Below are 13,169 nucleotides of genomic sequence, written 5' to 3' on the forward strand. Positions count from 1 at the left end.
CACCTACGAACAAGGAAGATTTCTGGCCGTCAAAGAGGTCGAACTTCTTCTAACGAGGTCTAACGGAGCTCCACTCGTTACCTGTATTAATGGCACCTGTTTTAACTCATTATCAGTATAAAAGACACCAGTCCACAACCTCAGTCAGTCACACTCCAAACTCCACTATGGGCAAGACCAAAGAGCTGTTGAAGGACACAAGAGACAAAATTGTAGAACTGCACCAGGCTGGGAAGACTGAATCTGCAATAGGTAAAACCCTTGGTGTAAAGAAATCAACTGTAGGAGCAATTATTAGATAATGGAAGACATACAAAACCACTGATAATCTCCCTCAGTCTGGGGCTCCATGCAAGATCTCACCCCGTGGCGTCAAAATGATAACAAGAACGGTGAGCAAAAATCCCAGAACCACATAGGGGGACCTAGTGAATGACCTACAGAGAGCTGGGACCATGGTAACAAAGTCTACTATCAGTAACACAATTCGCCGCCAGGGACTCAAATCCTGCACTGCCAGACGTGTCCACCTGCTGAAGAAAGTACACGTCCAGGCCCGTCTGTGGTTCGCTAGAGATCATTTGGATGATCCAGAAGAGGACTGGGAGAATGTGTTATGGTCAGATGAAACCAAAATAGAGCTTTTTGGAAGAAACACAGGTTCTCGTGTTTGGAGGAGAAAGAATACTGAATTGCATCCGAAGAACACCATACCCACTGTGAAGCATGGGGGTGGAAACATCATGCTTTGGGGCTGTTTTTCTGCAAAGGGACCAGGACAACTGATCTGTGTAAAGGAAAGAATGAATGGGGCCATGTATCGAGAGATTTTGAGTGAAAATCTCCTTCCATCAGCAAGGGCATTGAAGATGAGACGTGGCTGGGTCTTTCAGCATGACAATGATCCCAAACACACAGCCAGGGCAACAAAGGAGTGGCTTCGTAAGAAGCATTTCAAGGTCCTGGAGTGACCTAGCCAGTCTCCAGATCTCAACCCCACAGAAAATCTGTGGAGGCAGTTGAAAGTCCGTGTTGCCCAACGACAGCCCCAAAACATCACTGCCCTAGAGGAGATCTGCGTGGAGGAATGGGCCAAAATACCAGCAACAGTGTGTGAAAAGCTTGTGAAGAGTTACAGAAAATGTTTGGCCTCCGTTATTGCCAACAAAGGGTGCATAAAAAAGTATTGAGATGAACTTTTGGTATTGACCAAATACTTATTTTCCACCATGATTTGCAAATAAATTCTTTAAAAATCAAACAATGTGATTTTCTCTTTTTTTCCCCCACATTCTGTCTCTCATGGTTGAGGTTTATCCATGTTGACAATTACAGGCCTCTCTAGTATTTTCAAGTGGGAGAACTTGCACAGTTAGTGGTTGACTAAATGCTTATTTGCCCCACTGTACTTAAATATCTGCAGAAATGTGAGGGGTGTTCTCACTTTTGTGATACACTGTATAAGATAGCTCATATCGTGATAGAGGAGATTCCGCATACTGCACACTACTAGCTCCAGATAATACCATTCTAGTGTCTGGTTAACATGCTTCCTGGTGCGGTGTTCCAAGCACGTTCTATCAGAAAGAGGCCCCAGGGGAGGACCAAGTACACAATGGGGAGGTGCATATCTCTCCAAGTGGCCTGTGAATGTTTCGGGGCCTTTCTGGAACGGTTGGACAAAATGGCTGGGGAGAGGGAAGACTGGACTACTCTAATGGCGTACCGCGCGCATGCTATTTTTAGACCGTGACGTCGCTTCGTAAAGCGGAAGTAAAGCAGGAGTGGGACATTATAGACCCGCCCTCGCATAGAAACAATGTTATTTCTGCTACTTTTCTCCGGTAATCTTTCAAAAACGTACATGCCGATCAAACATTGCTTTTTTGGAACTTGTAGAAACGACTCTAGACATTACGACATATGAAGGATGTTTTCTTCATACGTTTCCCGAAACCAAAAACTCGGAGGAAAAAATGTGAAAACTGAATCAACTTGCGCGGACTTTAACACCAGCTTGGTGAATCCATTCACATTTCATATGCAGTAAACATTTTGTTGGGTTGGCATGGTCTTTCAGAGGACAAAGAGGTAAGCCATTTCTATATTTTTAATAGGGCCGTCAAACGATTAAAAATTTTAATCGAGTTAATTACAGCTTAAAAATTAATTAATCATAATTAATCGCAATTCAAACCATCTATAAAATATGCCATATTTTTCTGTAAATAATTGTTGGAATGGAAAGATAAGACACAAGATGGATATATACATTCAATATACGGTACATAAGTACTGTATTTGTTTATTACAACAAAAAATCAACAATATGGCATTAACATTATTAACATTCTGTTAAAGCGATCCATGGATAGAAAGACTTGTAGTTCTTAAAAGATAAATGTTAGTACAAGTTATAGAAATTTTATATTAAAACCCCTCTTAATGTTTTCGTTTTAATAAAATTTGTAAAATTTTAAATAAAAAATTAAACTAGTAGCCCGCCATTGTTGATGTCAATAATTACACAATGCTCATGGGTGCTTAAGCCCATAAAATCAGTTGCACCCAAGCACCAGCAGAGGGCGACAAAACTCCAAAAAACACAAGTAACAAGTTGGCATTGCACTGTGCTGTCATTTTAATCTGTTTGAGCAGGGCATGTGCGTTAATTGCGACAAATATTTTAACGTGATTAATTTTAAAAAATAATTACCGCCCGTTAACGCAATAATTTTGACAGCCCTAATTTTTAACTTATTTTTTTGCGTAACATTGTGCCCTACTGCTTCTGTCTGACAATGAATGACCTAAAAAGATTTACAATGGTATCTGACTGCCACTGTTACAGTTTCTGTTGTAACAAAAAAAAAAAACAAAAAAAAACTTTAGTAAGGGGGAAGTGTAAATAAATTATAGAATTAAGATTTGTTAACAATGAAAAAATTAAAAGTGTTCGTTGGCTGTCATCGAGTAGCATTTGCGATCGCTACACAAAGCTAACTAAATTACCCCCAAGAACGGTCAGAGACGTAGGACAACCAGAGGATATAATATATAAGAAAGACAGGGCTGGTGGTAAAGGATAGCTTGTTGAAACAGGAGAATGTCATTGTCAGTCGCGTACATAAAAAAGCTAACGCTATGCTAAGGTCGGCTCGTTTTTTCCGTCTTTTTCAGCCTTCGACACTCAAGCAATCGCTTTAACTAGGCTTGTTCCGATCATGTTTTTTTTCTCCCGATCCGATCGTTTTAGTTTGAGTATCTGCCGATCCCGATATTTCCTGACCCGATTGCTTTTTTTTGCTCCCGATTCAATTCCAATCATTCCCGATAATTTTTCTTGATCATATACATTTTGGCAATGCATTAAGAAAAAAATGAATAAAACTCGGACGAATATACACATTCAACATACAGGATATAAGTACTGTATTTGTTTATTATGACAATAAATCCTCAAGATGGCATTTACATTATGAACATTCTTTCTGTGAGAGGGATCCAGGGATAGAAAGACTTGTGACTTTGTATATTGTGACTAAATATTGCCATCTAGTGTATTTGTCGAGCTTTCAGTAAATGATACTGTTGCCATGCGCAAATGCATGATGAGAAGTAGAACCATGACTGTGCGCAGTGCTACCAAATTGATATATGTTCTCTGCGTTGGGAAATAACATAATGTGTTAAGAAAAAGATCAATTGCTACCTTGCTTCCCCACGTTGCTTCCCATGATATTTCTAATCGTAGGGAGAGGGATTGTAAGGCTTTAGCCAATTAAAAAAAGGCTCCAAAAGCTGCCAAAATTCACTCTAATCATTTTACGCTGCCTTTTATCTCTCTATATAGATAAAACGGCGCCGTTACAGATTGAGCGCGACAATGCGTGAGTGGGTCGTGCAGCGCATGCATTAATTGCGTTAAATATTTTAACGTGATACATTTTTTTTTTTTTAATTAATAACCGCCGTTATCGGCATAAATTTGATAACCCTACCTTAAACCTAAACCAAAGACTCTGGATGAGTGTAACATATTATGTCTGTACCGTTAAATACAATTAGAAAACGATTTAATTAAGAAATATATATATATTTAAAAAAGGGATAGGGCCGATATTTTTTGCCGATTCCGATACTTTGAAAATGACGTGATCGCACCCGACATCTCTAGCTTTAACTGAACATTTTTATGTTCTTCCACATCTTTGTGGAAGAACATCATTTTTTGGAGAGAATTGGTAGGTTTAGCTCTGTAAACATCTCCTTCGTACACGATTTCCATTCATTTCCTATTAGGGACAAACGGGCGCGTGTCCCCCCCTTAGCAACAGTAGCTAATGTCATGAATATTAATGTGCAGAAGTGACGTGTTGCTTGCGGTACACCATTGTGAGAATTCATTTTCCTCAGTATGTTCTTTGTTTTTTGGTTAGATTCAGTGAATTATAATATTGCTGCGTGTAATCTTAGGCACCTGCAATGGAGTGAGGTGGAAGAGGAGGGAGAGGAATACAAATAAGAAGAGGGGAGGGTTCCTCTTATCCTTGTTTTATTTTTAGCGAGAGAGCCACTAGGGGGGCTGACAACCCCTCCCAAACAACACACGCTAATAGCTCTCTTCTCTCGTTTGTGTAGTCGCGCAAAAACAGCAAAATCTTCCATTACCTCCATCTCTTCATCATCTCCCTCCATCTTTTTTCTGCCAGAGTTTAATCATATACACTATTTACAGTATGTTTGTATCACAGCAGCAGAATCAACAACCTGCTGGACTATTTGCGATCAATGCGTTATTGACTTTGTACAGCTACGGTGTCAATTAAAAATCACCATTATCATTTTGGATGCGACTCTCTGCAAACACTGAGTGTTGGAAGGAGTCAACACATCTAACACAAACATGGAGAAAATTGTCTGCTCATGTGGCTTGCTGCTGTTGTTTGCCCGTGAATGACACGTTGAACATCAGCCAAGCCTTAGCGGCTATGAATTGTAATCAGCAAGAGATGGGGTTCAGACATGTCGATCTGTTCCTCCTCGCTTCCTGGTATAACTGGCATAAATTAGTCTACGAGCCGAGACTGCCGGTGCTTAATTGGCTGCAACCGCGTACTGTACTTGTCAAAATCTGACAAGCGCACTGGCTCATTTTTCCATTTTGCTAAAAAACCTTGTGCTGTGAAGGCCGTTTCAAAATACAAGAACTATTAGAGTTCCGTTCCTCTTCCGCTGTCTCAAATTCTGCCAGTTGAAAGTGAAATTATAGCTGTCCTGTGAACATGCCAAGAGGTACAGTACACCCGCGTGATAAAGCAAACACGGCATCGCTGCACATGACAAGTTTCACATGCACCGGGAGCGCAGTGCTAATGTTTGGACAAAGAGTAGAACTGTCAGGGAATGACAGCAGATGGTGAAAGACCATATCCAAATTGGACAATGACGTGGCATTTACTGACACTGTTTCAAGTTTCACTTCATAATGCTCGACGTGAAATAGGCCAGATAGACGACGAAAAGTCAACAATCAAGGACTTAAGTCGGTCTAGCGTTTAACATTCACATGACACTAAGGCCAACTATGAGACAGGCTGACTCGAGTAGCCTTAACAGGACAGGAAGTGGACAGCATGTTTTTCAACAACATGAACTGGAATCACCTTTACCCTTCAGTAAAATTTCATTATGACTGCACTGGTTGTAGCCACTAGGGCTGGAGCTATCGATTATTGAAGTAATCCATTAATCTATCGATTAATCGAGTAATCGGACAACAAACATTGAATGCGTTGCAGAATAATTTTAGTAGATGTAAAACAAAGAAAAAGTGTTTGTACCTGAGCATACAGTGTATCACAAAAGTGAGTACACCCCTCGCATTTCTGCAGATATTTAAGAATATCTTTGACACAATGAAAAGTAGTCCGTGTGCAGCTTATATAATAGAGTTCATTTATTTTCCCCTCAAAATAACTCAAAATATAGCCATTAACTCATTCACTCCAAGCCATTTTCACTGGAGCAAGGCCCTTCGCTCCCGGCCGTTTTACTGGATTTTGACTGATTTTGCAAGGCCCACAGAAAATTCTGTTCTATTGCTATATAAACATGGAACCCACTTTTAGACTCTCTTCTTTCAGCAGGAAAAAAAGTTAGTTCACATCTGTTTCCATTCTTTTGAAATCAGCATTAGAAAATAGATTAGTTTGAGCAATTTTCCTATTTCTGATGAAAAAACAGAGAAATTGAGCTTTTTGTAAAAGCATACATTTCTAACATAACTGACTTTAACAGAGCTATTTTTTGCTTTTGTGACATACCAAACATCTGACTGTTTTCATTCTACAAATTAACATAAAAAAACAAGACAAATAGAGCTTTTGATCGCAAAGTAAGTATTTACAGTAGGGCTGTCAAACAATTAACATTTCTAATCGAGTTAACTACAGCTTAAAAATTAATTAATCGTGATTAATCGCAATTAATCGCAATTCGAACCATCTGTAAAATATGCCATATTTTTCTGAAAATTATTATTGGAATGGAAAGATAAGACGCAAGATGGATATATACATTCAACATACGGTACATAAGGACTATTTGTTTATTATAACAATAAATCAACAAGATGGCATTAACATTATTAACATTCTGTTAAAGCGATCCATGGATAGAACAACTTGTAGTTCTTAAAAGAAAAATGTTAGTACAATTTAGAGAAATTTTATATTAAAACCCCTCTTAATGTTTTCGTTTTAATAAAATTTGTAAAATTTTCAATAAAAAAATAAACTAGTAGCCCGTCATTGTTGATGTCAATAATTACTTACACAATGCTCATGGATGCTGAAGCCTATAAAATCAGTCGCACCCAAGCGCCAGCAGAGGGCAGCAATTCTCCATAAAACACAACAAGTGAGTGTTTCACTGTGTACTGTCATTTAAATCTCTCTGAGCGGGGCATCTGCGTTAATTGCGTCAAATATTTTAACGTGATTAATTTCAAAAATTAATTAACGCCCGTTAACGCGATAATTTTGACAGCCCTAATTTACAGATAACTAAACTATTGAACTGTTGAACTATTTGCGCACATAACAACGGAGAAGGCTCTCGGCTGCTTCCGGTTGAATGAAGTGGCTCCCAGTAATCTGATGAGTCCCGGATCAAGATCGGTCTCACTTTTTTCATCATCTTCATCGTTGGTTTCAACATCGGGCTCAAGAGTAACGCAACGTGAGCTCCGCAGAACGCATGTGGAACGCTGTTGTGACCGTCACCATCTGTCTCATCAAGATAGATTTTTTTGAATCCTTCTTCGACGATGGTTTCATTTTCTTTTCAAAACCCTCCTCCAGTGTCTTTTGCCTTTTTTTTCCCCGATCGTTCTCCACATTTTTCTCAAATTCTCATGCATCTTCACAAGATCCCTCCAACTTCCGTTTCCTGACTATTTGTCTTCACTTCCTTTCTTTGCCCGAGATGAGTTCTTACAAAATGCGCTATTGCCTTCCAGTGGCAAGTTTTATTGCTTTAAAATGAGTTTTGAGCATTGTGCATTGCAGTTTAGGTGCAACAGAACCTAGAAATGCCTCTTGTAAAAAAAAAAAAAAAAAAAAAAAACAAAACGTATAAGACGTATAAATATGTTTTTGGGACACTGAAACAATTAAAAATAGAACGTATTCATACATTTTTGGGAGCAAATTAGTTAATATCTAAACCCCTGGCAACAAAAGTGAGTACACCCCTTAAAAAGTACGTACATCCCTTAATGTCAAAATTGAGTACTGCTTGTCATTTTCCTTCCAAAATGTCATGTGACTCATTACAGGAGTGCTGTCAGCATTGTTGCAGAGATTGAGGAGGTGGGGGGTCAGCCCGTTAGTGCTCAGACCATACGCCGCACTCTACATCAAATTGGTGTGCATGGCTGTCACCCCAGGAGGAAGCCTCTTCTGAAGACAATACACAAAAAAGCCCGCAAACAGTTTGCCGAAGATATGTCAACAAAGCACATGGATTACTGGAACCATGTCCTATGGTCTGATGAGACTGGCGTGTCACTCCAAAACACGAAAAATAACATATGGAATGATATAATGATGTGTTAATAATAAGGCTGTCAAAATTATCGCGTTAACGGGCGGTAATTACTTTTTAAAAATTAATCACGTTAAAATATTTGACGCAATTAACGCACATGCCCCACTCAAACAGATTAAAATGACAGCACAGTGCAATGCCAACTTGTTACTTGTGTTTTTTAGAGTTGTGTTCTGCTGGCGCTTGGGTGCGACTGATTTTATGGGCTTAAGCACTCATGAGCATTGTGTAATTATTGACATCAACAATGGCGGGCTACTAGTTTATTTTTTTGATTGAAAATTTTACAAATTTTATTAAAACGAAAACATTAAGAGGGGTTTTAATATAAAATTTCTATAACTTGTACTAACATTTATCTTTAAGAACTACAACTCTTTCTATCCATGGATCGCTTTAACAGAATGTTAATAATGATAATGCCATCTTGTTGATTTATTGTTATAATAAACAAATACAGTACTTATGTACCGTATGTTGAATGTATATATCCATCTTGTGTCTTATCTTTCCATTCCAACAATAATTTACAGAAAAATATGGCATATTTTATAGACGGTTTGAATTGCGATTAATTACGATTAATTCATTTTTAAGCTGTAATTAACTCTATTAAAAATTTTAATCGTTTGACAGCCCTAGTTAATCATTTCAAAACCTTTGTAGTAGTAGTAGTACTAGTAGTGGTTGGCCAATGGGAAAAAATTTTGACGTCTATGGCCATTAATGGTATCCAAGTACATTGGCATCCGAGCACAGAGCCCTGGGGGACTCCACAAATAACAGTGTTAGGGATGTCTTAATCACATATTTTTGCACCCAGATTTGAGTCACCTGATTTTGAAAGTGAAAATTTTTCAAAATTGTCCGATATGCATGTGTGATACAGTACATCATTGGAAAGCTAAAAATCTCAATTTGAACGGGGAAAAAAAATTTGAACAGGAGGGAATTTTTTTTTTTTTTTTTTTTTTTTAAGTTTTTTAAGAGCACGCAAGAGCAGATTTACAGACACCATGACTTTAACGAGATATTGTCGCGTACTTACCTTGTTTCGATCCAAAAACTCCATGTAACATGTATCACAGAGTGTCAATACACAGATTTGAATAGCCACAGCTGGATTTTTAGGGGGATTTTATGGGTGAAACATGGTAATATAACAAGGGTCGAGTGGTCGAGATTTTCTTTTTCATGTTTTCCCTTTTAAAGGTTTTTTTTTTTCTTCAAGTTTTCTTTGTTTGGATCAATTATTTATCATCTAACATATCGGAGAAAATGTGACAGTAAAAAAAATTAAAAAAAAAAAAAAAACATTTAAGCTATGGTTATGAGGTAGATATCTGTGACTTTAAAACAGACGCCAATTTTTTCATTATGACATAATTTGTTTAAAAGTTTAAAATATGTGAGTGAATAATTTTTTAAAAGTCGTTATTTTTATTTTTTTTTAAACGAAATATGAGACGTCAATTAATGATTCTAAGCTAAAAACGACAGACATTTTGAATAATAAATATAGTTAATTACCTACATTTTATGGCTGGGTTGAAACAAAAGCGGTTGCGTGACGTCTGTAAACGGGGGTTTTCAGAGTAAAACGGAAAAAATTAAAAATAGCTCGGGGGCTTAATGTGCCATGAATCTGCTATGGCAGCATAAAGACATATTCTTCTATCAAACACAACAGTTCTTTTGGCTTAAAATACAGCAATTTCTTTTAAAGATGAGCGCAAGAGCAGAAACTGCTTTTTCAGTCTTGTATGTGTTTTCCACCATGTATAAGTATATATTTCAATATGCAGGTGAGGCTCCGAATCTCCTGCCTTTGCTCTAGTTGTTTTGATTTTAAAAAATCAGACAAGGTTCATGGATACGTAATTCAAGAAAAGTTTAGGATAAGTGACTATTTTGGGTAATTAAAAAAATACATAATGTTACAGTATATTGTAGGACAACAAGGACAATGCCACCTTGGTGATGATAATGCACACTCAACAGGAAAACCGTACATTATTTTTCATTTCGTACAATTGCCGGATCTGCCCAAATAAGTCCCAGATCACAGGGAGGCCATAATCAAGAGGTGCCGGATCTTGTTCCGGCAGGATCCAGCACAAATTAACCCCTGATTATGACCCTAAGGCGGTAGTAGCGTAATGTAAAATGTTAACTGGCTCTAAACCATGGTGACTATAGCCACCACAAGTTTTTTTTTCTTTTATACATAGCATAAATTAAAAACCCAATCCTTTTCACCAGAGTCCGATCCTCTGTAAAATGGCCTGGTCGCCATTCGCGTGGTCAGATTGGGACATCCCGAGTTTAGTCTTGCTCAAGGTCCCGAACCCAGGGGCGCTGCCAGGGATTTTGGGCCCCATGAAAAGATATCACTTTGGGCCCAACCACCAGTGCCGGGGGTCACACACATATTTGGAGTATCAACGACGTAATTTCCTGCATTCTGGTGAATCTTTACACCCTAATTTGTGCATTTTCTGCATTAATTTAAGATGAAAATATATTTATGTAAACTTACAGGCGTATAGAGCAATAATGAATAGACTGATATCCTCTATAAGAAATGTACTGAAGGCCATCTTTTACAATCTAAATATATGTTTATTAGAACTATTCTCAAATACCATAATGAATGACTTAGAATAAATTTTTAGTTTTAACTTAACTACGCTACAGTATACATTACAGTATACAACTGTTTTAGTATGAAGAGATTGCTAAGGGTTTGCCTGCTGTACTGATTAAATGCAAGCTAAAAGTGGAGCAAAAACTAGCTAGCAAACAATTATATTTCATTATGGAGTAGGCTTAGCCTCATCTGGAAACTCGCGCCTCTATTGGCGAGGTCCCTTGTTAACAAACTAAATTCAATTCATGACAAACTAAATTCAATAAATTCAGATTCAGAATATTTATTGTCATTGTGACAAAAAGCACAACGAAACTTTGTTTGGAGCATCCATACAGCTCATACAGCTAAGTTGGTAAAGTGCAAAACCCATATAATAAATACCCTTAAGTACCAAGTGTAAACATTGACAAAGTATTGGGCATATGTACAACAAGGATTCAACAGCAACATGAGGTCATGTCAGTGCTAAAGTGCAGAGCAAAATATACCAACTAAAAAAAGTCATAAATCAATGCAAAACGCAGATTAGTTAATCAAGTATAATCAAGTATAGCCTTGTCAAAGTTCTTGACAAACCAGATTCAAGCCGATTTTAAAAAAGAAAATTTCCACACCGACTTTCAATATCTGTAGGATACCAAAATATGTCATCATGATTTGGAATTCATGTTTTTGAATAGGTGAATGTCGGTCATTGAGGCCTGTAAAATCCCGTATTTCTTACGGCGTGAGCTGGGACCTCGTTTCGGAGCTAAGATAACAGGTTAATTTTCAGCAATACACTGACACAAGACACCAACCTTCCTTTGTGAAGTACTTTGTCACATCCTGTTGGCCTTTTCTACCCCTTTCCTGTTTTGCTTTCTTTTCTTTCCTCTTTTGAAAACCCGATTTTTGTTTTGAAAACATTTCTGCAGCACCGCGCACTCCCAGTCATTGACTGGTGTTAATGCGCACCGCTACTCCCGGTCTGATCAAAGGAAGGGCAGACCAAACCATTTAATGAAAATACGGGGTGGGGGGGTGGCAATACATATGCTTTCTGGGTGTTTACTGTTTGCCAAAAACAAAACAAGAAACAGAAACCATTTGTTTTATTCCTATTAAAATTAGAATGATTAATATTTTAATTTGCAAACGATCACCTAATGTTCTAATTTTCTTTGTGGGTCCCCATCAGGACATGGGCCTATAGAATCAGTATGTCTTTTCACCCCGATACGGCGCCCCTGCACGAACCCTACGAGTTCAACGTGTGCTCTCAACTAACATCAAGCAGGTTGATATTTAAGAGAATTCCCATTCAAATTTCTTCTCAATATGTGCTGTCAATAGCAGCCAAATGAATTAATTTTGGACTTGATAGTGGAAGAAGCTTCACAGAGCAACTTTCCCTCAACCTGAAATGAAAATTTAAAAAAGAAAAGTCCAGCCACTCACTGAAGGCAGCCACGGCCAGGATGATGGTCGCTCCGATAGACGCCCAGGACACCCACAAGGCCTTTTTGCGGTAGCTTTGTGCTTCATGTGGTTTCAGGCGCATGCTGCTCTCCAGAAGACCTGTAATGGAAGAGCACAGGGCCTAGTGACGCATGAACATAGTTTGTGACCGGCAGGACCCACAAAGTACCTTTTTTTTTCTTTTTTTTTTGTATTCTTGACATACATTTGCTCACATGTACACCTATTTCTGACGTAATGCAAATCTCATGTAATGTAAACTTGCATTGGCTGAAAATATCCATGTCCAACATTCATTTACATGCAACGTTCTATGTGCAATACTTACTTACGTGCAATATTCAATGACACTGTCAAACTGCTGCTACTTTATTTTACATTTATTACATTTATGCTACATTTATTTTTATTCATTTAGATTTCATACTTTAATACTTGCAAGTCACTTTTGAGATTTTTACTTGTCCTGCTCTGTAAAGGGAGATGCTCCACAATTTCATTGTACAACTGTATAATGACAATAAAGGGCTATTCTAAAACTCACTAAAAGCTACTAAATTCTTGTGATTTTGTCCAAAGTATGGCTTTTCCTTTGAAGTGTGATAACTAAGTCATTTATGAATATTTTTCAATTTCAACCACTCAAAAATGTTCATTGGCATCAGACCTATTTACACATATATAGTTTTTGTTATTATTTTTTAATGCCCCCTATGGACATTAATAGCAGTATTATTCTAATAGCAAAACTAACTATGCTGTATATACAGTATATAAAATAAAAGTCTAATTTGAATATTTCATATGACATAGTTAGAGGCCCAAATAAGTCCATAAGTCATAACAACAGAATTTTTTAAGCATGGCCAGTTTTTACACAATGGCAGTTTTCTGGCTCAAACTAAATTCTTGTGATTTTGTCCAAAGTATGGCTTTTCCTTTG

The 13,169-nt window shown here is 37.7% G+C and overlaps 1 protein-coding gene across 1 annotated transcript in view; it reads right to left on the reverse strand.

The window, feature by feature from the left end:
• LOC130905646 (transmembrane protein 163-like) overlaps positions 1-13,169 on the reverse strand; it is an 82,156-nt gene that overhangs the window by 45,345 nt on the left and 23,642 nt on the right. The window contains exon 3 of the mRNA XM_057819214.1: positions 12,206-12,325. Coding sequence (XP_057675197.1) covers positions 12,206-12,325 — 120 coding nt within the window. The remainder of the gene's footprint in view (positions 1-12,205; positions 12,326-13,169) is intronic.

This window comes from Corythoichthys intestinalis, chromosome 2 (genome assembly GCF_030265065.1).
Source record: "Corythoichthys intestinalis isolate RoL2023-P3 chromosome 2, ASM3026506v1, whole genome shotgun sequence".
NCBI lineage: Eukaryota > Metazoa > Chordata > Actinopteri > Syngnathiformes > Syngnathidae > Corythoichthys > Corythoichthys intestinalis.